A 25,078-nucleotide genomic window follows, 5' to 3' on the forward strand; every position below is an offset into this window, starting at 1 on the left:
GCCGAGGGAACCCCCGGCCCGCGCCCGCCCTTTGCAGCTTTGGCGCCCCCGGAGCCGCCGCTCCTGATTGGTCGGGGTGCATGTGACGTAGAGGGGCTGGGCGGGGCTCCCGGGAAGCGGGGGCGCGGTGCGCGCGCCGGGGGCGGGCGGGTTGCCGGGGGCGGGGCGCAGGAGCCGATGCTGCTGTGGGATCGCGGCGCGGGAGCCGGTAGGGATTTCCCGGCGGGAAACGCCGCTGCTGGCACAGCGTCCCTCCTGCCCAACCTGCCGAGCTGCCCCGAGGCCCCCGGCGGAGCTGGGGGTGCCCCGAGCGAGGGGGCTGCCGCGAACTGGGCCCTCCGTTCTCTGCCCAGGGCAGGGGCTGAGTTGGCAGCGCTGATTTTTTGAGGGGATGGTGTGGAGAGCGACGTCTGAGCTCTGTCCTTCTCAGAAGTTTGTCAACCTGGATTTCGCCTCTGCATCCTTCATGATAGCCAAGGTCACTCATGCATCCTTCGTGATACCCAGGTTCACTCAGAAGTAAATCTCAAATGCATGTTTAACACCACAAGGAAAGAAAGCACAGGGATGGAAACACTGGCTAGATACCTAAGCAAGTAATGTCTAAACACAAGGCACTTGATGGAAAATACGTTTGCTGTTGCGCCATTAAAATAAGATTATTTTAATTTCCTAAACAAAAAGTAAGCCGATAAATTTACTGGCAAAAAGGGTAATGTCAGTGCCAAGATGTAGACTTGGAATTGAAACTGCTTTACAAAGATGCTCTCTTCTGTAAAGGACTGGTGCAAGTGGAAACACTGGCAAAAAAGGGATAGATAGGTTATTTTTATATTGCTTATTGTATGTTCTTGACAAGGTTACCTTGGCTGTCAGTGCTGCTGTTAAACACAAGTAATAATAAACAGTCTTTGTAAAATAAAGTTGTTGTATCTCATAGCTTAATTAGAATTTATAAAGTACTTACGTTTTGATAGGAGGTACTGCATGACTGCACTTTTATTGTTGAACCCTAATTACATATATCCGTCTATAGTTCAATTTGTATTTTTTCCAAAGCACCCTATGGCAAATACACGTCTGGCATTCCCTTTATAAAACTGCCACTAATTAAAGTGGATTTTGCAAACAGAAGAGCCAGAAACATCATCATGCCAACCCCCTACTGCCTTTGATTTTTATGTTCAAAACAGAATTAAAAGCACTGAGTCCTCATCCTTCCAAAAATTTTCAGTATTTCTTCTGAAATTACCAGACTGACAAATTAATCCTATTATATATCCTCAAGGTAATTTTCTTTGAAACAGTGTGTTATTGCACTACTTAGCTAAATAGTCTTATGTTAGAGCTAAACTGCAGAGAAATGGACCACAGAAGTCTGGTCTGTTTTAGTGAGCGTATTTTTTTTCTGTACATAAACTCCTTCCAAGGATTCCAAAGCGCTCACAACTGGGAGGAACTTACTTCTATAGTATCCCAAGAAGATGACACAACCTATAGATTCCTTTTATTTGTTTTCATGTTCTTCACAAGCAAGTATTGAAATGACATGGAAGTAGAGGAAGCATGTGAGAAAACCACCTTATATATTAGGAACTAAAACAGACCTGCAACTTTTTAAAAAATAATGTCTCCATTTCATTATTGGAAATAATGTGAAGAAAGAATAATAAAAGCCGAGCTTCTTGACAAAAAGCTTAACTTTCATAATACCACTACATTATTCTTCAAGTCTGTTAAAAAATTCTGAGCATTATATTTTGGAAGTAATAATTAACAGAATTGGTTATTTTTTTGAAGAACTGGTTTTTCAACTACATATGCAAGCATATCTGTGTTTTCACAGGCTTAAATAATAGTTTGAGTCCACTCTTTTATCTGATATACTGATTGACTGTATTTGCACTTGAGATCAAATCTACTGCAGCTCAGGGAACATTAAGAAAGGATGTACTTTTTGTATTTTTGTTGCATGAAAATTCTATGAAAACTATAAAATTGCCGTTAGCAATAAAAATTGATTTCTTTAGTGAAATCCAGAAAAAAGGGCATTTATTTGTTGGTGGTGCTGTTGATTGCACCAATGTTCCTTAATCTGCATGTAGAAAGAACTCTTTCAAAGAAAAAAAATGTATTTTATACAGATGAGTCAAAGATAAGTCAGCTTAAATTACTGAAGTTTGGAGCACTTGTTTATATTGATTGAATGTGCCCATCCTTTATTCCAATATGGGTTTATGGATTCATTTCCTCTTACAGAGCATTAGGTTAGAGCTTTAAAAGGTTTCCAGTGTACAAAGTCTGGTACAGACAATGTCAAATTCAAACACAGAGAAAGGTTTTTGGTTTGAGGCATTTCTTCAGGAAAGTTTTAAAAGTCACAAGTATCCCAGACACTGAACTGGGATGAAGTAGATGAGGAAAAACTCGTCAAATATTTTAGAGTCAGGGTGGGATAGGTTTTTATGAGTTTGTCAGGTAAGAGGTGATCCAAAGGCCTAGGCTAGATACCAGACAGATCACAGTCTAGATCCAAAATAACATTTTCTTATGCAGACTGTGTTGCAGTTTGATCATTCCAGGCTTTTTAGAACTTTTTTAAGAAACAACATGAAACACTTAAATCTTTTTAATCCTCAAGCTACAATGTCAGTTCCACTTTAAATTAAATTGTACGGTTTCACAGTACAGTGCATCACTATGCTGAGGCAAGCTGTAAACTGTGGAAGAAATGGGGGAAAAAAAAACCTCAAAACCCCTCAGGGGATGCCAGATTGCAGTGAATCAAAAGAGTCAAGTTCTAACATTCACACAAATTAAAAATTAATAGCTGATCATTTAAGAATCAAAAGCAAAAAAAAAAGGTTTTAAATGAATCAGCATACCCAAGAAACATCTCTTTAGCAGCCTTGCCACTGGGTCATGAAGACGTGAGGGGCTCCAGCCTCTGGAGTGTCCTGGCTGCTGACTGGCAGAGAGTGGCTGCACACTGAGCCTAAGCCAGCTCATCCTGACATCCCAGCTCCAAGTGCTCCCCATGGCATCTTGCAGTGGCTGACATTTTTGTCTTCTCCTGCTATTTCTCTGTGTCAGTACTATAGAAGGAATATGAGTACATAATTTTCTGACAGACAGTCACATTTGGGAAACATATTTGCCCACTTTTTATAAGGTGCCTCTGTAGTTTAATGAGGTAAGTGCAAATAAAATGTTTTCCAAGCTGAAACTGAACATCTATCATAAAAGTACTCTCTTTGGCTGTAGCTGGTGAGAAAAAATCCAGGCACAGATTCAGAGCTGGAAAAAAGTGACATATTTTAAACTTCAATCATTAGAACAGTTTACTCCCATGAAAGTTTTCCCTCTTAATTTAATTCAACAAGATTTTAAAATCACTGACGGGCCACTAACACTGCACTTTATAAATTTAAGTAACTGTGGATATTGAATTTCCTCTTTTAGGTCTTGTTCTGTTACTACTTTAGCCTGATCATGACTATTATGTACCTTTGTGTTGAAGACTTTACAAACAATGTTCCTGAAAAATGCCTTGCCCAAGGGAGAACAGTATGTTTAAAAGTGGGTAGGGTAATACATTAGTTCCTTCTGCTACTGCCTTGGCAGCTGGTCATTTTGGGTTTGGTCTCTCCATGATTTCTCTCTGGGATTTTTTTTCACTTCTTGAAGTAGACAGGAATATGCTATTAGATGCCTTCTTGATAAAAGCTATTGCACAGCACACAGCTTTAAGGTGGGGAATAAACAAGACACAATAAATTATTGAAAGTCCAAGTTGCTATACTAGGCAGTCTTCCCTGTCCAAGAAGTTCCATCATTATTAATTTATTATTATAACTTGTAACAGAGAGAGAAGAATGAAACCCAAGGATTTATTTGGTTATTTATTATTTAATTTTTATATTTGTATATATGTATGTGTTTATATATATACAATTATTATTTATTCTGGGCCATCCTGAGCCCTCATGTATTTGGATAAAGAATACGATTTGTCTTCACATTTGGTTTCTGTTTTTCAAAAAAATACCATTTGAATCTATAGAACAGCTATCTTTTTAACTTTTTCTTGCATGTACCAGTGATACAATAGGTCAACTCTTTCAAAATAATAAATAATTGCTTTCTTCTCAGTTCTAGGTGTAATTAACAAACAGCAGTGAAGACCTGGGAATGCCCTTGCTGATTTCACTGTTTTCAAACCTGGCCGTGAATTATTTTCCCCAAGCTGCAGAAAGCCACGTTTGCATCATTCTCTTAATAAAGACTGACCTGTTGCAAGTGTTCCAGCCACCGCTGGGAAAAGACTTGAGCTTTTTCTATAGTGGAAGTTAACTGTGCTCTGATCTGGCCCATTGTCTTAATGCTCGTCTCATCTACAGTCAAGCTCATGAAATGAGCTTGAGTGCCAGTTAGAGCTCCTCCTTACTCAGGCTACAGCTTAGTACTCTTCCAGAAAAGAATCAAGGGAATGTGCTGAAGCATTAAGGTTGCTTTCACTGCTCTTCCCAAAGTCCTGCATGGAGGACAAACAGCTTGGATCACGCCTCAAACACTTGTCCAGTAAAGAACTCTAAATTACCTCAGAATGAAAAATGTAACCATAGAATAAGTTCTAAACATATACATGGGCATGCATGGAGACAGTGAGAACATCGGGCGTAGCAGTGAAGCACATGGCTTGACCTTGGATTGCACCTGGGCTTGGCTAGTCTGTGTGTGTGGTCTTAAGGGCCAATCATTCATATGAACCACAATGCCTAAATCAAGGAAGTTCCTTAAATCAACAGCTAAGCACATCAGTATAATTTTCACAGTATTCTCAAACGCCATGTTCTTGTGTCACAACTTGCTTTGTGATATTCCATACTCATTCACCAGTCTGTTTCCTGCTCTTTAGCATTGCTTATGCTGCCTCCTTTGATGTGCTCATTAGCAGACACGGAACATGCTGAAGTACGAGTTCAAGCAATTGCATTTTTACATGTAAGCAGTCTTCGACATTTTCTATTTAGTGGAGTATTTATGAGGATTGGTGGGTTGGTTTCTTTTGTGTGTGTGTTTTATTTGTCACCAGAATAGTTTTGAGAGAATAGAAAAAAAAACTTGTATTCTCTTTCTACTCTATCTATGTATCTTCTCTATCTATATACTTTTGACATAAATCTAGAAGCCTGCAAAAGGAAAAAATACTTTTTTTTGCCTACCGTCTACCTTTCAGAAAAGCAAGCACCTTTTCTACCACTGTCCATCATACTCCTAATAGTTGCTCAGGCAGATTTCTGCTTTCATGTTAGAGGCTTCTAAGGTTAGAGCTGCGAAGTGAAAGTGATAATTCTAAAATGCTTTGGCCTGTTTTAGTAACTTACTTACACTAAGAAACTTCAGTGAGTACAGTACAGATCGTGAATCTTTTCTTATGTACCCCTGTAAATTAATCCAATAGCATGACACAATTTAAAAAAAGTGATAATATCAATGAAGGGGATCCCAAATCAAAATTCAGGGTATGAACACTAATTGAAATTAGAGTTGGCTCATGAAAAATATAAGCTCCAGACACTTTAGCTTTCTTAACTGGTATCAAGCTTTTAACTCAGTAACCTGAAGCTAAGTATTAAAGTTCTGGGTTGTTTTCAAGAGCAGAAGTTCAGCTGCTTCTGCTGCTGGAAGCAGAATGCAGGTGTAAGTGCATCTCAATTGATTAATGTGTAATTAATAATACAGAACAAGAACCATTGTATACAGTTTGCACTTAACGATCATAACTTGCATATAATTCCTATCAAAACTGCACAGTTTGTAAAATAACACTGACTCTCATAATACCTAAGATGCACCTTGTGGGGTGCAAGTAATGGATTTTTATTGATTTGCTTTCTGGATAGATTCCATTTGGTCCATAAAATCTCAGACCCTGATGTGTACTATTTCAACTCTCTCTCCCAGTAGTGTACAGCAAAAGTAACATAAGGTGTCATGCCATATGCTTTAGTACGTTTGCAGCTGAAATATTACTCCTGATGTTTTCCAGTCTTTTTTCTCTTTTGCCTATACCAGTGCCTCACTTCCCTAGAAATCAGGAGGCGCAGAGTGCACTGCTGACTGATGTGGTGTGGCAGGCTCCAGTGAAATAAAAAGATAAGAGACTCAGATTGTTGCTGGAATGCAAACATAAACCTTAATCCTCAGTGTCACCTGTTTCTGAAACACGTTACTTAACACTGTTTGTGTCATGTTACTTGGCATGTTTTGTGTTTGTTACTCAGCATTGTTTTATATAGCGACTTCACAGGCGCATCTTCGCGTACGCTGCGAATACGGCATCTCCTATAGCCCCGTAGCCAGAAAAACAGTTTGGAGGTGATTCTGCGATGTGACTCGGGACCCTGAGGTCATTACGGGCGTGTAATACACGCTGCTGGCAGGCGGGCACCGGAGCGCCCTGGAGCCGCAGGGAGCCGCCTGCTCCCACGGGAGCCGCCCCAGACCCAGCCCCGCGGGCACCCCGGCGCGGATGCCCGGAGCCGGGGGCAGGTCCAGCCCGCGGGGCGCGGCCGGGGAGCCGCCCTCCGCCCGCCCCCGGCCTCGCCGCCTCCCTCATCCGTCCTCCCATCGCTCCCATCCCTCCGTGCCTCGGTGCCGGCGCGGCGCAGGGCGGCGATGTGGCGGTGGCGGTATGTGAGCGGCCGGCAGCTGCACGGCTTCCGACACTACAAGGTAAAGGGCAGCCCCGGGGCCGGGAGGGCGGGCGGCGGACGGTCCTCCTTCGGTCGCGTCTCTGGGCTCCGCAGCGCTCTGCTCCGGGCGGCTGGATCCCAGCCCAGCCCCGCTGTGCGTGCGGCCCCGGGCGGCCGGGCCATCGCTCTGCCGCCGGAGGGTCCGCAGGGCTCCACCTGTGCCCGCAGGGGGATGTCCCGCACTTCCACCTGTGTCCGCCCGCGCCTGGCCCGGCTCTGATCCGTGCGTGCTCTGGGCAGGAGCTGGGTGCTCGCGGGGCGGCAGGTCTCGGTGGAGACAGAGTGAACCGGGGTTTGAGTGAGTATCAACGTCTGTAAAAGCTCTGCCCCTTTTAGAGCAGCGTGGTTGTGAAGGCAATCCGGTGTTTCTGTAAGAAAACACGCATTAATGCTGCTTGTCTGGCTGTCTGCAAAGCCTTTGGACGCAGGAATGCTCTGGCATTGAGAAATAAATAAGAAAGCTGAGAGGGGAAAAAGAAAAACTTACTTTTAATAATTTGAACTAAACCTCATGTTTGCAAATAACCGGCCTGCAGAATCCCAGTAAATGGGTGAATCATTAGATATTTGATTTTACCAGTGTTATGTCATGGACTTAGGAGTTACAGGGGATGCAGTATGCGGGATCATCCAGGTTTGCTCCAAGTGAGGTGCAGGTGCCTGAAATTGGCCATGCCACCCTGTTCACACACCCTTACCCCATTCCCTGTGAAAAGCAGGGAGGGCATGCCTGTTTCTACCAGCACACCGCCAGCCTTTTATTTTATGTTTAGCTTCTCAAAGCCGCCCATACACCATATTCCTCAAGATTCTTGCCTTCTTGCTCTTACCATGTGCCTTCCCAGGCCGGACTCCAACTAGGGCGTTCAGCTTTTCCTGGTTCCTATCGAGCCCTTCTCTTCCCTGGGCCAGCAGCTGTGCCTGTTCACCTCAGCAGGAATGAAGGTGGAGGAACTGTGGCTTTGAGAGCGTTCTCCAGGTTGCTTCCCAGGAACTTGTTTTGCACAGCAGCTTGTTAAAATGTACCAACCTGTTTGTGTGTCTCCAGTGTGAGCGGGATAAAACATTCTGAAAGCTGCTTCTGGCCACAGGGTGTGAGTTGCACAGGTCTGTGCTTGAATGGTGGAGCCGCAGTCTTGCCTGAGATCAGTAGGAGGAAAAACAAAAAGCTATTTTTAGCATAAACGGACATTGTTATTTAAGTAACTTTACTGAATTATTTGAGTTCATAGTACAAATTCAGGGAACACTTGTGTTAAATTCTTTCTTATCACTTGAATGAAAATAGCTTCAAACAAGTGCAGATGAAGAATAATCAAGACAACGTTCTTTTAAAAAGCTGCAATCGTTGTGCCATACTTATGATTTACAGGGCAAGTGGTTACAAATAGACAGAATCAAATAATTTCATTTGAATATATTGGTTTCTCAAGGGCATTGCAAAGAAACTATGTAGGGTAATTTTCTTAACTATAAGAATCAGTCGACACAGATACTTAAGTATCTGTTCTACTGTGTTCTGAAAAAAAAATCCTAGTAAGTGCAGGCTTTAGAAAGATGAAATCAAATGGTTTTCTGAGGTGACTTGTGGTGGGGATATCTTGGAAATAAATAAATCCCAATGGCACAGGTTTCACACAGAGAAGTACAGCTACATGAGGTTGGTGCTGCTGAGCTGGTCAGGTATCTGCACCATTTTCCTGGTGCTGCAGGTTTCAGGAGGATCTGGCAGGTGATGGCAACTCTCCCTGTTCCTAAATGCTTCTCACAGTGGATTAAAGTACGCCAAAAATACAAAAGGGGTATAGCAAGGAGACACTAATCACTACCACAATCTCTTGTCCCTCACCTTCCTATACCTAGGGTTGCCACAACCACAGCTTTGTTCTCACCATCTCCCAGGCCTGAGACATGCTCTTCAACCTCCTGTTGCCCTCTGGCTGCCATCTCCCCCCCTTCAGCCTAGGGCCTTGCTGCATCCTGCTCCTCTAGCTTCCCAGCCCCTCTCCCAGGAGGAGACTGCTGCTTCCTTTGCTGCCTACTCAACAGGTGCTAAACTCTGATCACTGTGCCCAGCACACATGGGTTACCTTCTTAAAACCTCCTGGCTATTTCTGAAGGTGGGTAATCTCTGAAAGAATCTGTGAGCATACTTTCAATATTGAGCTAAAACAATTTGTTGCTTCTGGACTTGAAGCATGCATAGGAAACTTTAAATTTAGTGGCATCCATCTCTCTGTTGTACATCACACAGCACCATTGTACTCACAGTAGTATTAGTGGCTTAAAATACTCCATACTTTGCACAATTTATCTGCTGAGCGTAACACAGCTTAAAAAAATAATTTGTGTAATCAACTCCTTTTGTAAAGGTAAATATGGTCTGAAAAAAAAATGCTGTTCAATTTTCAAAATTTTCACACAGCTGAATTCATTTCTCTGCCATGAATGCTCCAATTGTATGTCTCGGGCACTGTCTGTCTCCTGTTTGCAGTTGGAGGAGGGCCTTGGCAACAAAACCAGCACAGTTCTTTGCTAAGGGAATGGCAGACCTCTAATGAATGCAAAGACTTCAGCACCCTTTAGCATGTTACGTCCATGTATATTAGGCTTCTGAGGCAAGTTTTCCCCAATTAGCAAGCTTTGGCTTACATCACAGAGTGACCTCAGAGCACAAAAATGCATTCCCTTAGGATGAACCGAAACCAGACAACAAACACACAAGTACACCCAGGACATTCAGTCCATAGTATTATAATGGAACCCATTTTGTGTGATCCCTTCTGAAATCCCTATAGCACGGGATATAAACTATTCACCTTACAAATCTATTCCCATTCATTCTGCCTGTTGATGGAGTTTTAGAGATTCAGTTTTCCTTTTTCTGCTTAAAAGCACACGGAAAACAGGTAGAGATGTGATGATGAGACAGTTCGGACGTAACCCTGAGTATTACTGCTGTGATATTTCTGCCATCTTCTTGCCTGTAGGGCAGGAGTTGATTTCAGGACAGTTGCAAGCTCAGGCGATTTGCTGCAACTGTATCACAGAAGATTCTTATCCTTGATTTATGTGCTATTCTCTCTCTAGGACATGGAGCAACATAGCCAAAAAGCTACACCCAACTGGAATTGTAGGGCTTGAGTCATGCCATTCTTACTTTTATGTTTTATCATCGTTCTGTCGTTCTAGAAGAGCACCCATGCAATTACACTGCTACCTTTTTTTTTCTGCATGCTTGGGTTTCTGTTGGAAACAAGCTGTTCTTCAGCAACCAGGTGATGAGTACAGATAAAAGCAGAATTTGGTTCTTTATTTTTATCCTTCTCACCAGAATACACAGTCATGTCAGTGGTGAGCTCGTGTTGCCATTGCCTCTTCTCATCACTTCATTCTTAGGATTCCCCTTACATATTTGCCTTGAATCACCTTTTTTTACAGTACCTGTACACAGAGATTTTTCAGGCCAGAAAACTTTGATGCTTTATCCTGTTTAAGAATAAAAGAGATCTAAGAACAAACTATAGAGGCTTGACTCAAACAATAGCAGTGGAAAAGATGGTTTAAAAAATCAGATACAACATTAAAAATTAACATCTAAGGTTTCACATTTTCATCTTGTTTTGTCCATACTGTTTCTATCCTCTAAGTCATTTTTTAGCAGGTAACTTTGTGTGAATAAGGGGTACGGTGATGAGGGGAGAGTAAATGAGGTATAAGTGGTCTCATTTCAGTGAGCACTGTCACTGTCTACTACTGTCCCATGTTCTCATAAGTAAAGTAAATAGAAGTAACTAGGATGAAACCATTGTAAAATGGAAACATTTTGAAGAGTGTAAAATATTTCTTCAAAGAGAATGGAAGCATCCTTAAAGAGAATGGAAGCATTTAAAATTTTCTGTCAAAGTAGGAGGTTCTGTCAAGTGGGATTCTACCTACACAGCTGTCTCTCTCTCCCAACTCCATTGCTTTCAGTACTTTCATTTAGTAACAGAAGGGAGAATATTGTAAAATTTTCACTATATGAAAGAATTTTGAAGAATAGGTTTATGATTTGAAATATATTTGGAAAAGGGATATAATATCCAGAAATCAATATGAAGAAATTCAGTAAAGAAGGTACAGCACTTAGGGGAAAGAAAATCAACATTTAGAACATAAAATAAGGGGCAACAGACTGCAGGAAAGATACCAGGGGATCAGAGTGTTAACAGCATTGTGGCTGTTATAATAAAGAGAAAAAAGTTCTTAAACTGGAAGTGCCATAAATATGTCAAAGAGTTATGTTTACTTCTGTAGGTGATATACTGATCAGGTATCAGCTGGAATAATGTGTCCTGCCTGCTTTGGCCCATAGTTTACAGTCCTCAGAATGACATTATGAATATCAAGAGGCTTAGAAAAGATGAACTGTGTGAAACAGTCCGAGTAAAGTGGAAGTAAGAGCCTAGCAACCATTTGGTCTTCAAGAGTGCCCTTTTAAAGAAAGACGATATGTGAGTTTTGGCTACACAGAGAAATTTAAGGCGTCTGTTATGTCAATCGTGTGTTGATAAGGCCTGCTGGAACAGGTACTAAAGGGGATTGGGCAATCATTTTATCAGTCTTAAGAAATGGCTTGATCTCTCTGAGGCAAGATCAACAATCTAGTGTTGAATATTAATAAACAGTTGCTGACACTTTTTAAAGAACATTTTGGGTAATGTATTTTTTTTTGGTGTGCTGACATGGCTGTTTCTAGCAAGCAATGGGGTTGTTACCTCATGGAAACTGGATCTGCAGCCCTAATGTATATTGAATGTGATCCTGCATTAGGTGAATGAGCTGGACTAGAAGATCTCTCGAATTACATCTCAACCCTCATTTTGGCGGGTTAGAGAAACAAGATCAGATGTATGATGATCATGTTTCAAGGTCTGTCTCTTTCTCTTATACTGACTATTAGCAGAAGAGCAAAGTGTGTTGAGTATAATCGAGTGAATTAGTGTCTGGAAGGTCAGGATTTACCCAGATACAAGACTGGATTTCTGTCAAGTCTATGCTTTCCAAGGCTACAAGTGTAACTATGAGATTTAGAAAAATCATGGGTTCTGCTCACCTTAATTGACCAGCAGTTTTGCTTTCTACTCTGGTAACACAAGGAGTTCACATGATTTTGAAAAGTTAGGATAGGAGACTTTCATTTGCATGCTTATGTGGAACTTCTTAGGAGACAGTTGATAATGCTCATACAGTAATGCTTATTTCATGTGGACAATTGTATGTTGAGTACTTTCTTTACATGTTTATTATATAGTGTTTTTCCATGTAGTATTTTTAGTTTTTTTCACTAATATTGAATTATTGAATTCCAGATATTGTCTGAAAGCTGTTATCAGTTGTGTCTGCTGTAGTTAGATTTTCCAAACCGCCGCAGTTTATTAAAGTCCTTGAATATTTGAGGCAGTGAAAACTAACGTTGTCCATCTGCAATAAAACCATGAGTCAACAGCTCACTGTTCTACAAATAAAATCTTGCAGTCTTCTTCATGTTACTTTGATGGAAGACTGGGGTTGTAATTAAATGTTGTTGAATAGTATGTGAAATAAACCAAATAATGCATTACTCTTACATTATCTGTCACCGCATTAATGCATCTCATGTGTCAAAGAGCCATGGGCCAACTGAGTATGTCATCTCCTGTTGTAGTTGTAGCTGACATAATGTAGCATTTCATGAGTTCTGTAATCATTATCTTCCTTCTACATATCATATGCTAATGAACCAACACCTTAATGAAATCCCATCACAGAGATGCTGCATTTGATACTACTTGCCACAGGACTTTTTTCCCAATGATGGGAAATTGTACATTTGGTTTTGAGTGCAATATTACACCCATGAATTTACAAAGGTTCATTAGATCACTTTTGGGACAAATATACTCAATATAAAGAGTTCTATGCCTTGTTGAATCTCATAAAAGTGCAAACACCAACTGCATAGTTTCATTTTATTGCTTTATCAAGAGATGTTAGCATTCTGAATTTTTTTTTAATTTTTATGTGTAGAATATGCATATATACACCCATATTTTTGTTTATTCGTCTATGTTTTAATAGAAGACTAATTGCAAAGATGTATCTGTGATTTGAATGTGGATTGTTTGTTGTAAGTCTAAGGGAACACTTATTCTAAGGGTTGTTTTATAGAGGGAGAAATCCTTCTGTGAAGTATCCCCTCTCTAGTGCATCAGGATATTAGATAACACAAGGCTTCGGTGTATGTGCTTCAGAACCACTGTTTGGCGTCTCTTGTGGAAACTAGAACGTGCTTTAAATCTGTCTTCCCTTTTGGGCCTGGAGTGGTTTCCCCACTTTGAGTTCCCCAGGTATTTAGGTACACGCTATGGCAGAGCTCCAGCTGGATGGATGTTTGGTCTACTGTTTGATCTTCAAAGGGCTGCTGGCACATACATGTTTGTACATGCACAGAAATAGGTGTAGCACAGAATACTGCTTTTGTGTTTCATTTACTGAGTGTGGAAGACTAGTTGCACAAAAAAACCCCCATAGAAATCAACATTCTTGCTATGTTAGACCTTCTTTAAATAGGAGGTTAAGGATCAGTTGTGCAGTTCCTTAAGAGTCTGCAGGTTTTGGTTTTAGCAGGATTTATATTTTTACCAGTCTGGGCTAGCCTCTACCTTTGTTACTTTACAGCAGCAAACATGCAACTGTCTTCTATTACCCCTTTCTCAATATTTAATCATGTTTCTATGTTCTTTTTAATTATTTTGGCTTTGTTGTTAAGTGTTTGAACGTGTCCCACTAAACAAAGCCTTTTTCTGAAGAGAAACTGGGCAGCATTCTTAATATGACTACTATTAGTTGAAAACTGGTTGCTGACTTCCAGTCCCACTGACTGTCCACCTCTCCCTGGTCTAGATAAAGCACTTGGTTTTGAGCTCTTGGATGAGCATGTGTTGAGAAGGAGGAGACCTGCTGAGGTCCCTTCTGACCTGCATGATCCTGTGATCCCAACCCATGGTTCTGGGATCTTAAGGCCCTGACACTGATCTGCAAGCAAGGGCATGTGCCACTGGCAGGCATCCAGTGTCCCCAAAAATAACCTATCCTGACCCACAGCTCTATGTGCCCGTGACCTCATGGACATGAGTCCATACATACTTCATTAAGGGAAAGATGTGACTTGTGACCCAATGTGTGTGTCAGGATTCCTGAAACTGAGGAGGTGAGCAATAAATGTACCTTTGCAAAAAAACGTCCCCAGGACAGCAGTTTGTGTAATAACAACTTTCTGATGACTTAGTAATACCAGTCAGAATTGTTGAATTGCACAAGCCATGACATTCTAGTATTTATTAGGAATAGTATCAGGTGGAAGGAAAATCTAACTATATTTCCTGGCTGTAGTGTGAATAGGCTGATGGAACTGAAGGGGGCAAAGTGAGAGGGAAGGGAGGAGCTCAGGAGCCCAACATGAGCAGCTTCTCCCTTCACATTGCAGCTGCATCCAACCCTAGTACAGGCTTCTAATTCCTTATAGGTAGTAGTGACCTAATTTAAAAAAAAAAAAATCTATATGGGGGGTGGGGCAGAAATGCAGGATGCACCAAATTATTTCAGCAGTGGGAGATAGAAAACCCAAGCCATTACGTATGAATAATTAACTAACCGATGAAATAATATAAAGCAATTCTATTATTAGAAATAACAGGACTCTGTTTTGGAATACATCAGCACTTAAACTGCTGAACATATTTGGCATCCACAATATTGTGGAGCTCTGTTTATAACATGCTTCTCTTTCTTCCTTTTGTGAAGCTTTAGTTAAAATCCAAGACCGTGTCCTATAATAACTGCAAACCTGTAAAAACATATATAAAGTAGAATAAAACTCCGCATGTTTAATGTATTCTAGGAATTGGAAAGATTGATGGAAAATTGTTACCAAATGTACCAGGATTTTCAGTATTTTCTTTAATTTTTTGTGGTTCCTAAAGTGTAAGGTGTCACAGAAGCCAAGTTCATGTTGCATAAGACATTTCCCAGAAGGGTGATTTCCCACTGAGCTCTCTTAAATAGCGACTGGTTCATGCCCTGGATTGGGAGGGTCATTTTGCAGCTTTCTAAACCACAAAACCCCCTTATCTTGTGCAAAAGAGAGTCGATTGTCATGCCTCCCATCCTGTTGTCTGTCATTTACAAAATACGGGTGTTGTGAATGTAAATGACTGAATGGCACAATACGGTGCTACCTGGAACAAGATGATTTAAGTACAGGAAAGGGATAATCTCTTAGCATAAAGAGCAGCTGAAGTTGAAATAACTGTATAATGTAGTTATGCAACTACTTTTCTTGCAGCTTGCTTTCTCTCCTGACTCTGAAGTGTGTGTAGACATGCTTTATATTTTAACTGTAGTCATTCCAAACTTTTATACTTGTGATGCTTCCGCAGTGCCAAGCTGGAGAGGGCCAGGGAGTCTAGTGAAGGCCCAGTGTCTGCTCTCATTAATGGTTAGCTCAGTCCCTGTTTGGGTTTTGTTTGTTTGTTTCCTCAAAATCTCTCCAAGGCAATAGCTAGGCTTTTGGTTTGGAAGTAGTCTGTTCTGAAGGCACTGCACATCATTTTTTTGGTTTCACTATCCTTCAGCTCTTCCAACATAGGCATTTGGTTTTTTGAACATTCTCGGAAGACAGGGCTCACTTTCATGCTCAGAAAGTGCCATATTGCTGGGTTACAGTGTAGTCTCCAGATTGTTTCAGATACTTTGAACTTAAACATACTGAATGCTAATGATGTGTTTGGCGTGTGGGGCCAGATGATGAGGCCCAACACTCCTCCAGCAGATGTTGTGTGGTGCTGATGTGACGCTGATGTGACCAGTTTGCAATAATGGGAAGTATTTCTGAGCTGGGTGGATGTGAGCCAGAAGGTACCATTTGTCTTGTATTTAGAAGAGCAGACCTTGATCACTGTGAGTACTTTTGCCCCTCCGTGTTTGGCTCTGCCCCTCCCTTAGTCTTGTTTCCTTTCCCCTTTCACACAGGTGACCACCACAAACTTGCTGTGCTGGATCCCCTGCGTGGAAATTAAGATGCAGGAACACAAAGTAAAAGCACTTCTCATGTGCGCTGCCCAAGTCACCATGTATATGTGTGTGACTGGTGTCTGTATTCTCATTTCTAGCTCTGCTAGAAGCCATTAACACTGAGAGAGAAAGCAGATGGCTTTCAAGGAGATATCAGCTATTAAATAAAACCAGAAGAAGCATTTTTAAATTTGGGAGTAAGATGAAGTCAATGCTATTTTTCCTAGTCCCTCACTACTGCTGTTTCCTCCCAACTGTTAAAACTTCTTTTGAAAATAATTGAGAGAAGCTTTCTGATTATTCCAAGCCCTTCTTCTTTGTATAAGGACAATCAATCCCTTTTCCAGGGCAGAAAGTGTTTGCAGGGAAGTGCTGAGTACTTGTACGAGCCTTGCACTTAAAAACCTCCAAGAGGCTTATCCTCTCCACTTTTATCTTTTAGTATAAGTGCCCTGAAAATTACAGAATTACACAATAGCAAATGGCAGTGCTTTTTTTACATTGGGTTCAATGGACTCTTGCATTGATGTTCATTGGCCATAATGTGAGCACGTTACTCAGTACTTTGCTTTTCTGAGCAGCCATGAACATTAAACTGAGGATTTCATGGCCTTGAGGTTAGTAGCTTCTTGGGAGCAGAACAAAGCAGAGTATTAGACTGTATAGCAGACTTTATTTGTCAAGATTTATTTTTTGTCATGACTGCAAACTATTTTTCCATGGGTGTTTCCTTTGGTCTGGCTAAAACAAATTATTATGGAGGGAAGAGCAAATTTCCATTCTTCTGCACATCTGCTGAATGTTTCTTCCCCACCCAGAGGACCAACTGTTCAGCCACAGACATAGGAATTAACAGAATGAAGTGTGGTGTGTCTTGAAGCATCTTTAGGTGACAAAAGCTGGCTGTAATTCTATTTTTTTTAATTTTTATTTTTTTTTTCCAATAAGGTCTATTTTGAGTTTTGGTGCTTGACTTTTGAAACTGTGAGGCAAACTAAAAGCTGACTGTGTCTCTTGTTTGTGTCTGTTGTGTAGAGATATGCTGGAAAGCTTACATTTTCCATTAAAGAAAATACAATTAATCTCTTACCTTTTCCATTAAAGAAAATACAAAAATTATGTAATATCTATATAGTGTCTTATATTTTCTCTATAAGAAAACAATTTCAAAGAAATGAGACTGAATTCCCTTTTTTTCTTCTAAGAGAAAGCAATAGTTCTGAACAGCTAGTGAATATTTTGGATAGAAAGCCTCATTTTACTGTTATTTTTTAACTAGCATTTTCTGAGTTTATTCATGACTTTGACTTGGGGGTGAGGGAAGAAAGAGAATGCCAAAGTAGAAGCAAAGGTAAAATTCACTTATTTTGACCTTTGCATATCCTTATCCAGGTGTAGCTGGATTCATTGAATTTACTGGTCAGCAAATTGTCCTGTGTCTCACATAGTCTTTTGAACACCAGCTGGGGTAAGGAAATGGGCAGCAGCAACAGTGAAACTTTGAGCAGACTCCTGATTACCTGGAACCTTGAAATGGTTACTAATGGATAATGGATACTTTGAATTTTCCTCATTTTCAGAGGATTTCCATAGTTCTCATGTGAATTAACTACTAGTTGACTGGTCTGTTGGCGTTGATATTGTATGGCTTGGTATTATTGTTAATTTTGGCATGAAGGTAAGCAAAGCAAAGGTTTTGGCAATTCACATACAAACTGGACTACCAAAAGTCCAAACAGTTGTAATAATCAGTGTTCGAAAGATAAATACAGCATCTGGACCTGCAAATACATACAGAATAATGAAAACTTAAGTTTTACCTGCAAATTAATTTTTTTGAGGTAATGTATTTAAGAATTCTAGCATATATTCTGGTGGAAAATCTGTTGATGACAAAATTGTGTCATGTATTAAGTAATATGCATGGTAGCAGCAGAAAAATGACACATCAAAGTGAACACTTACACCATTTTCAGAAAAATTAAAATCAGTGAAGTAAACTTCATTAAACTGAAAATTTTATTCCCTTTAGAAATTTAGGCAGTCTGGTCTGACTGGTTACTGCTAGGTGATTTTTTTTTTTTGTCAGTATGTATTTACAGTGCGTAGCTGTGTTACAATAATTTTATTAGATGCTATGTTTATGATCTGTGATTTAAACTTGAACACACAAAATTACTATGTGAATGCTTTGTTTTGTCCAGAGGGCAATTAAAACATATACTTTATATTCAGATAGAAAAAGGAAATGTATGGAAGAGTTCCTAAGGATTTCATACCCAGGTACCTGAGTTTAAGACAAGTGCCTAAGTTGCTTTGAAAATTAATGTCTTGGAGCAGGTAATTCCAGAGTGCAGTCTCATCCAAAGAGTAGTTGGCTAAGAGAGGTCAATAAATTAACTATATATATGGAGAGACAATTAACTGTTAGCTGAAGTTATGTGAAAGGAGACTCTTTGTCATCTGCTTTTCTGCAAGTGAACAGCTTTGTCAAACTGAGGTCTAGCACATCCCTATCTTACTCCCATTTTCTGCACATGATGTTTGGACAGTGCTATATATAGATATATCTGAATCTTTGTGAGTCATATGCATTATCCTAGCAACATTAAGCCATATATGCAGTTTCAAAGTCCAAGAATTTCTTGAAATAATTATGTGTACCACCCCAATGATGGATAACTTCTTCCAGTGCCTACATGCCAGGGCTCAAGTACATGGTTTTGAATGGTATTATCAGTTAAGATTGTTCTTCCTCAGGTTATTCTGTGTTCTGCAGTCTCAAGGCAGGATAAAACTCAATACTGTCCTCTGAGGAAAGAGGAGACAACAGCAATTCAGGGTGGCCTTGGATTTCTGACATATTTTGTTTATCAAAGATATAGATATGTACCTACTGGAATTTATAAAACACGTGCATTTACAAGTCTGTCCAATAGAGAAATTGTACTGTGGTGATGAACTGTGCTATTTTAGAGCACATTTTTGTAATAACGTTGCCTTACATGAATTAGCATAGTGCAAATGCAACTATGTTACTATGACAAAAGCTGTGTATCTCTGCAAGATAATATTCCACCTACAAGCACGTTCCATATTCACTATCTCTCCTACATACTAATAATGAACAGCTGCTGAGACTGTGCATTACTGGTAGTGCAAATAAAGGTGGTAAATCCAAAATATGGTAGAAATGCAGAATCTTAGAGGGTTGTTAAATTAATAAGAATTTAGAAGGAAAATGTGACTGCAGAGCTGTTTGCCATTTCACAAGCCTAAACCTCTGTGTTAATACATAGAGTTGCTAACAAGGTAATTTTAAATCAGGCAGTACTTTTAAATTAAATAAAACCTGTATGAATCAGAATAAAATATATTTACACCAGTCTCACTGAGTGCCCTTAGATGCTGAAGGAAATGTAGTCCTAGAAAAAATAGCCATTGTTCAGTGCTTTGTTTAACATACTTGCTTCTTCCTCACAGTACAGTGCTGTGGATACAAATCCTTTATCTGTGTATATTATGCAGCCCATCTGGAATAAAATTATTAAGGTAAGAATTTTATTTAATAAAAACATGACATGTTAATGTAATAATATGCTTTAACTATAGCGTGTATTTTTATTTAAAAATACATATTGATCAATAAAGCTGAAATGAAGGGATCTGATAAAAGAAAACAAATGTTGCAGCTATATAGGCATGTTTAAGGTGAGTATGTTGCTTTGAGATTATTTTTTTTTAGAAAGAAAGGGCTTGTTTCTTTTTTTTGGATTGCTGTAGAAAAGGCATCCATTTCTTTTTTACATCTTTCATTATTGCATCTTTCATTAAACAGCTTTGCAGACATGGATGGTTTTACTTAGTACAGATTATTTTTTGTGCAGCATATGCTGCCTAACAACAGCATGGCTTTCTCTCTGTGCTGTGCATATGATTTTATGCAAGTGCTGTCTCATTTTCTCCCAAGGGGACTTGCTTGAGAGAGCCAGGCGTTCCTCTCAGAAGCTGAAAATGAGAGTGGTTACCATGATCACCATAACGACTGGAAGATGCCATCTCTTGAATGCATTGCAATCTGCAGTTTTTAAAAATAAACCACTCACAGTTAGTTATGCTGTTTTTGGCAAAAAAAAAAAATAAAAAAATAAAAATCTGTGTCTCAAATAAGTATGAACTTTATTGATCTCCAAGGAAGCAATGACTTACTTCTACATCTGGCTTATTACAGGAAGTGTTTAGATCAGAGCAGACTTGGAAATAAACCTTTGTACAAACAAAAAAGGATGTGTGTGGTCAGAGTGCTTTTGGATCTGCCATCTTTGGGTTCTATAATGCAGGTGTTGCTTATTCTTGAATTCTAGTTGCAGGAAAATCATAATCTCTAATTCACAACCTCAAAGTTATTTAATGAAAAGTGTTTATGTGACCTGACTGAAGAATTAAAAAACAACCTGAACATGGCATGAGAAAAAAAGCAATTCAAAAATGTGGCACTGCATTCACATCTTCAGTAATTCAATTTAGAGACTTTGTTTTTATTCCTATCATAATTTTGAGGAAAACAATGAGGCAGAAAAGCCCCTCCAGCACTCTGGCATGGGAGTCGAGTAGAGGCTTTACTCTGCATGGGCCTTTTGGTTTAGGAGAGGGGTGGGTATTCATCTGCAGTCAGATTGAAGGGGGAGTGTTGTCAGTGCAAAACTTCCTTTGGAGATAAGTTCTTCTAATGGCTACAGCATTTTACCAGAAGAAAAGCAATGTTATTGAATGTCCCCATGTAGCTTAGGGTGATAGGTCCTGTAAAAAATGTGACCTCTTTAGATTTTTTAAAATCTCATAGAGTTTTAGGTGAGCATGATTTAATTTGCTTCTTGCTGGAGGAGAACCCAAACCAGAGCAAAGAACTTAGAACCTATTTCAACAATCTGAGTACAGAACCAAAGACTGAAGTGGGTGCTGTGTGCGCTGTGCCCTTTGGTTTGGTTTGAATCCTGAAGGTACAGCAGTGAATGTTTCATTTTGCCTTCTGGTGCAAGAGGGTTACAGAATACTTCTCAGTGATGTGTCACAAGGATTTAAAGAGAAATTATGTTGCTCTCAGCTTTTGTAGAAGTAGTCATTCTAACATTGAAAGATACTGCCATGTATAATCACGGTCCTGCAGAGGAGCTGGCAGTGCACAGCTGCAGAGGGAAAAGCAGTATGTAACTGAGATTGCAGTAGAGTTCATGGTGCTCCTAGAGTTAAAAATGAGAACCGTGAGAGCACCAAAATTAGTTACCACAATATAACTGTTTGTAAAGTATCGGTAGGAATTCAAGTTGTTATAATGGTTTTGTTCCCAAACCGTGCATTGCAATAGGGAAACCAGGATAATTTTCAAAGAATTTTTAAAGAATGTTTTGCATCTACTATGTTCATTCAAAATTGGGCAGTACAAGTGTCCATCTTGATGACTAGGAGAAATTTCTTCACTCAGTTAAGACATCCTGGTATATCTATTTTCAGATATGAATTAATTATCTTTTAGCTTCTGAACTGGTGACAATAAGAATTCCACATGGACTATTTTTACCAGATTCTAGAGGAGTTAAAAAACCCCCAACCTTAAATTCACTGAGCCAAGCAAAAAACAAAAACAAAAACAAGAACAAAAAAACCAAACAAACAAAAAAAAACCTACCCAACAAAAAACCAAACCCCAACAAACTATGAGAACAAAGGCTTGGGATTTGGGTCTTGCCTTTCATACGCCTGTTTAATCCTATATGGCAACACAATTTTTTCTGTCATCCACAACACAGATTTCATTGGAAGATATGTTTCCTATGTTGTAAGACATTACCATTTATTGTAAAATATACTTCCTATGTTATAATAAATTAAGAAGAGCTTGACAATAAAGATCTGTGAACTTGTGAGCTGAAAACATATTGTCACAACCCAGCTCATTTACCTCTAGTGGGAATGCTGGACAATGATAGGAAAAGGAGGAAATCCCACTGGAATATGCAGGTGTATGACAACTTCACTGAAATCAATTAAACTCCCTTCTGTTGCCTTTATGAACTTCGATTTTATCACCAGAATTGGGCAAGAGTAGCATTTTAATGGTCTCAAGTGACCTAGTGAAGTTTGAACAGAGCTTTTTATAAATGTGTACTTTACCATTTATTATCCAAACAATAGCTCTATTAAAGCACTTGCTGTTTGTGTTAAGGCTTTTAGAATGAATGGCTGAAGACCTAGAGAAACAGAAATCAGTTAATACTTCGTGGAACTAAGAGTTTTTTAAAAGATTCAAGCGCACAAGGGTTTTGCTAGAGAGCAGATGTGATTCTCCCCATGGCACCTCCAGTTGTATTAATCATGTAGCACACTGATGTATTAGACCTTTACTGTCCATTAATTAGATAATAAAGATTGCAGCTCATCCTTCTATAGCATACTAATAAATTCAGAGTCTGTTTTTCCAAGGTGCGTAAGAAGTTAATCTTGAACACCCTGTGATTTTCTAATTATGAAATAGGGTGATGGTAGTATAATGCCAACTGAAAGAATAAGGGGCATTAAATATAACAAAAGGGATTTTGCAACAGAAGTACTTTCCAAATACCTAGACAGATTAGATTCAGTAAGGATCAAAAGAACATGCTTACGGGTTTAACTGCAGGAGAGTCTGTTTTCCTGAGGACAGAACTCCTGTAACTGTTTTTCATGGTGTGTCTGTTAGCCAAAGGGATTGCAACATCCTCTGAAGGTTTCCTTCTTAAAATACACACTGTTAGTAAGAAAGTGGGTTAAAATAACTTCATGTTTGCACCATGGAAGCATAAATTATTTCCTGTAATAACTTTAAAATTGCATTGTGACTGTTTAGAATGATGAGCCTAATTAGAAAGCAGATGTTTGTGATGCCCCTCTTGATTTAATAGTCAACAATTCTTATGAATCCTCCAGGAAAAAGCAGTCAGTTTATCCATGTAAACATTTAGTCCATAGTGTATTAAAGCACTCTTTTGATCTATGATTTAGATTAAAAGAGACAAATCTAGATTTTTTTTTCAGTGTCTGTGCTCCTTATTTCATGGAACGTCATAGATAGCAGATAAATCCCCAGCAGGAGATTCACCTTCTGCATCCTCAGGTGACAAAATGGGGAGATGTGTGGCTGTCGCTGCATGCTGAGCATGGAGACCGTGCAGTGAGGGGTTCCTCCTTAGATGCTTTCCAAAAGGAACTTCAGGGAACATTGGCTGTCCCTTTTCTTAGAGGTTTAGATTTGCCCTTTGGAACACTCAGAATGCTAGATATGTTACATTTTTTAAATTGTTGCTGTATGCATTCTATAGTGTATTTTAAATACCTTGAGAGCTGACATACAGTGTTTTAAAATCAGTGATAAAGTCCTGCTGATAAGGAAAGCAAATATCGGATATAATAGTTTTGCCAATGTTGGTTACAGAAAATGTCTAAGAAACATAATGGAAAAGTGTTCAGGAACTCTAATCTGATTTTTGGAAGTGTACACTTAGTCTGCACACCATTAGTTTCACAAGTTCTCATGAACATTACAAATTGCTCTGTAGTTGAAGAAGATAATCTAGTCAGGATAGTTAATCAGTTGAAGCATTCAGATTTTAAAAGTAAATTTTAGTAAATGTAGTAGTAGGATAGAAGAAATTAATATGCATTCATCCATCTGTTCAGCTAGCTAGTCCAAAGATATTAACAAAACATTTAAAACTGTTGTTAGTATAGTTATAGTATACTATTTTAATATAATATACTATTCCTGTTAGTGTCAGGAATTTTTTGACTTGATTTTCTTTATTATTTTCTGTTACTATTTTGTAGTATTAAAGTACTTTATATATATTTTGAGTCCTTAGACACTCCAAATAATTTAATTGTATGCCTCCAGTTCTTTTGTGGTTTAAATATATTGATAATGTGTTTGAGTGATGGTGATGTTGATACTTAGTATTTCTGCAAATATATTTTGGCCAAAAATTCATATAGAAAGCTGTGTAGGCTATTTAAAAAAATATTCTAGAGAAACTGTGTTACTTGGGAAGAGTGTTTTCAAATGAAATTCCTGTCTCAGTGTAAGGAACACCTTAAAGCCACATGGAACAAGTGCCTGAGAATGGTTACTGGGACAAAGAGGTTTAAGTGAAGGCAGAGAATCCTTTTCAGCATCCTCCAAAATGAAATGAATTAATGGAGTGTTTATAATTGATGAGTAAAGAGGGAAGCCCTGTCAGAAAGTTACTATCTAGAGAGTAGGGAGATGCTTGTAACAGGGAGACCTTCTGAATCTAAAAGTGTAATGCACTCAGAGTCTGATTTTGTTGATGTTTTGAGTAAGAAATTATTCACATAGTTTGGAAGAAGAGCTTTCCTTGTTATAGTGTGGGAATACAATGCTTAAAAAACCTGCCACGCGGATGCTGAGTTACCACACTGGGGTGCTGCAGTCTTCTTTCAGTTCTGATACAGCTGATCACAAAAGGCTTTCCTTGGAAGCTGGATAAATAAGGATAGTGTACAATGTTTTAAAAATGTCATTCTTACTGCAGTCACAAAAACCAGGCAAAAGAATTGCATTTGAAAATAAATGTCAGAAATCAAAACTATTTGAATTTGAAAATGGGGAAATATACACAAATCTGAACATTGCTGATGTCATATAAAACCTTCTTTCCTGATAGAAAATATTTAATTAAAATAAAATGTACAATTTGAAATACAATTTTTCTCCATTTTTTCCTTTCATTTTTTAACAGATAGTGCCTTTGTGGATTGCTCCCAACCTGTTAACATTCTCTGGATTTATCATGATTTTATTTAATTATTTTCTCTTATCTTTTTATGACTGGGACTACACTGCCTCAGGTAAATATATTCACACTGTAATTTTTCAGTTACTGAAATGCTTATACTTCTGAATGTTACAGGGAGGTGTCAGACACTTGAATCTTCCACTTATTCCCTTAATGAGGCTCCTATAGGCACAGATAGGAATAGAAACCTCACACATAGCATTATAAATTTAGATCATTTTATTGAAAAATCTTATTTAATTTTATCCCTAAAATGGGTTTCAGCATATGCTACTTGAAGTCTTTGATAAGCACATTATATTTAAAGTTTATTCCAGGGTTTAAGTACGCAGCAAAAATCCACCTGAAAATTCTTCATAACATTTTCATTGATTT

General features: G+C 39.1%; 1 protein-coding gene across 2 annotated transcripts in view; it reads left to right on the forward strand.

Moving 5' to 3' along the window:
- Nucleotides 1-6,635: 6,635 nt before the first annotated feature.
- LOC136288477 (ethanolaminephosphotransferase 1-like) overlaps nt 6,636-25,078 on the forward strand; it is a 55,772-nt gene continuing 37,329 nt past the window's right edge. Inside the window, exons 1-3 of one of the 2 annotated variants that reach the window (XM_066181692.1) lie at nt 6,636-6,738; nt 19,338-19,406; nt 24,647-24,755. In XM_066181692.1, coding sequence (XP_066037789.1) covers nt 6,682-6,738; nt 19,338-19,406; nt 24,647-24,755 — 235 coding nt within the window. In that variant the 5' untranslated portion in view covers nt 6,636-6,681. Of the gene's footprint in view, nt 6,739-6,967; nt 7,057-19,337; nt 19,407-24,646; nt 24,756-25,078 lie in introns of those variants that run through there. The other variant, XM_066181700.1, reaches the window with a different exon arrangement.

The sequence above is a fragment of the Chamaea fasciata genome, unplaced genomic scaffold, assembly GCF_029207755.1.
Source record: "Chamaea fasciata isolate MVZ Bird 193981 ecotype frontalis unplaced genomic scaffold, bChaFas1.0.hap1 SCAF_1, whole genome shotgun sequence".
NCBI lineage: Eukaryota > Metazoa > Chordata > Aves > Passeriformes > Sylviidae > Chamaea > Chamaea fasciata.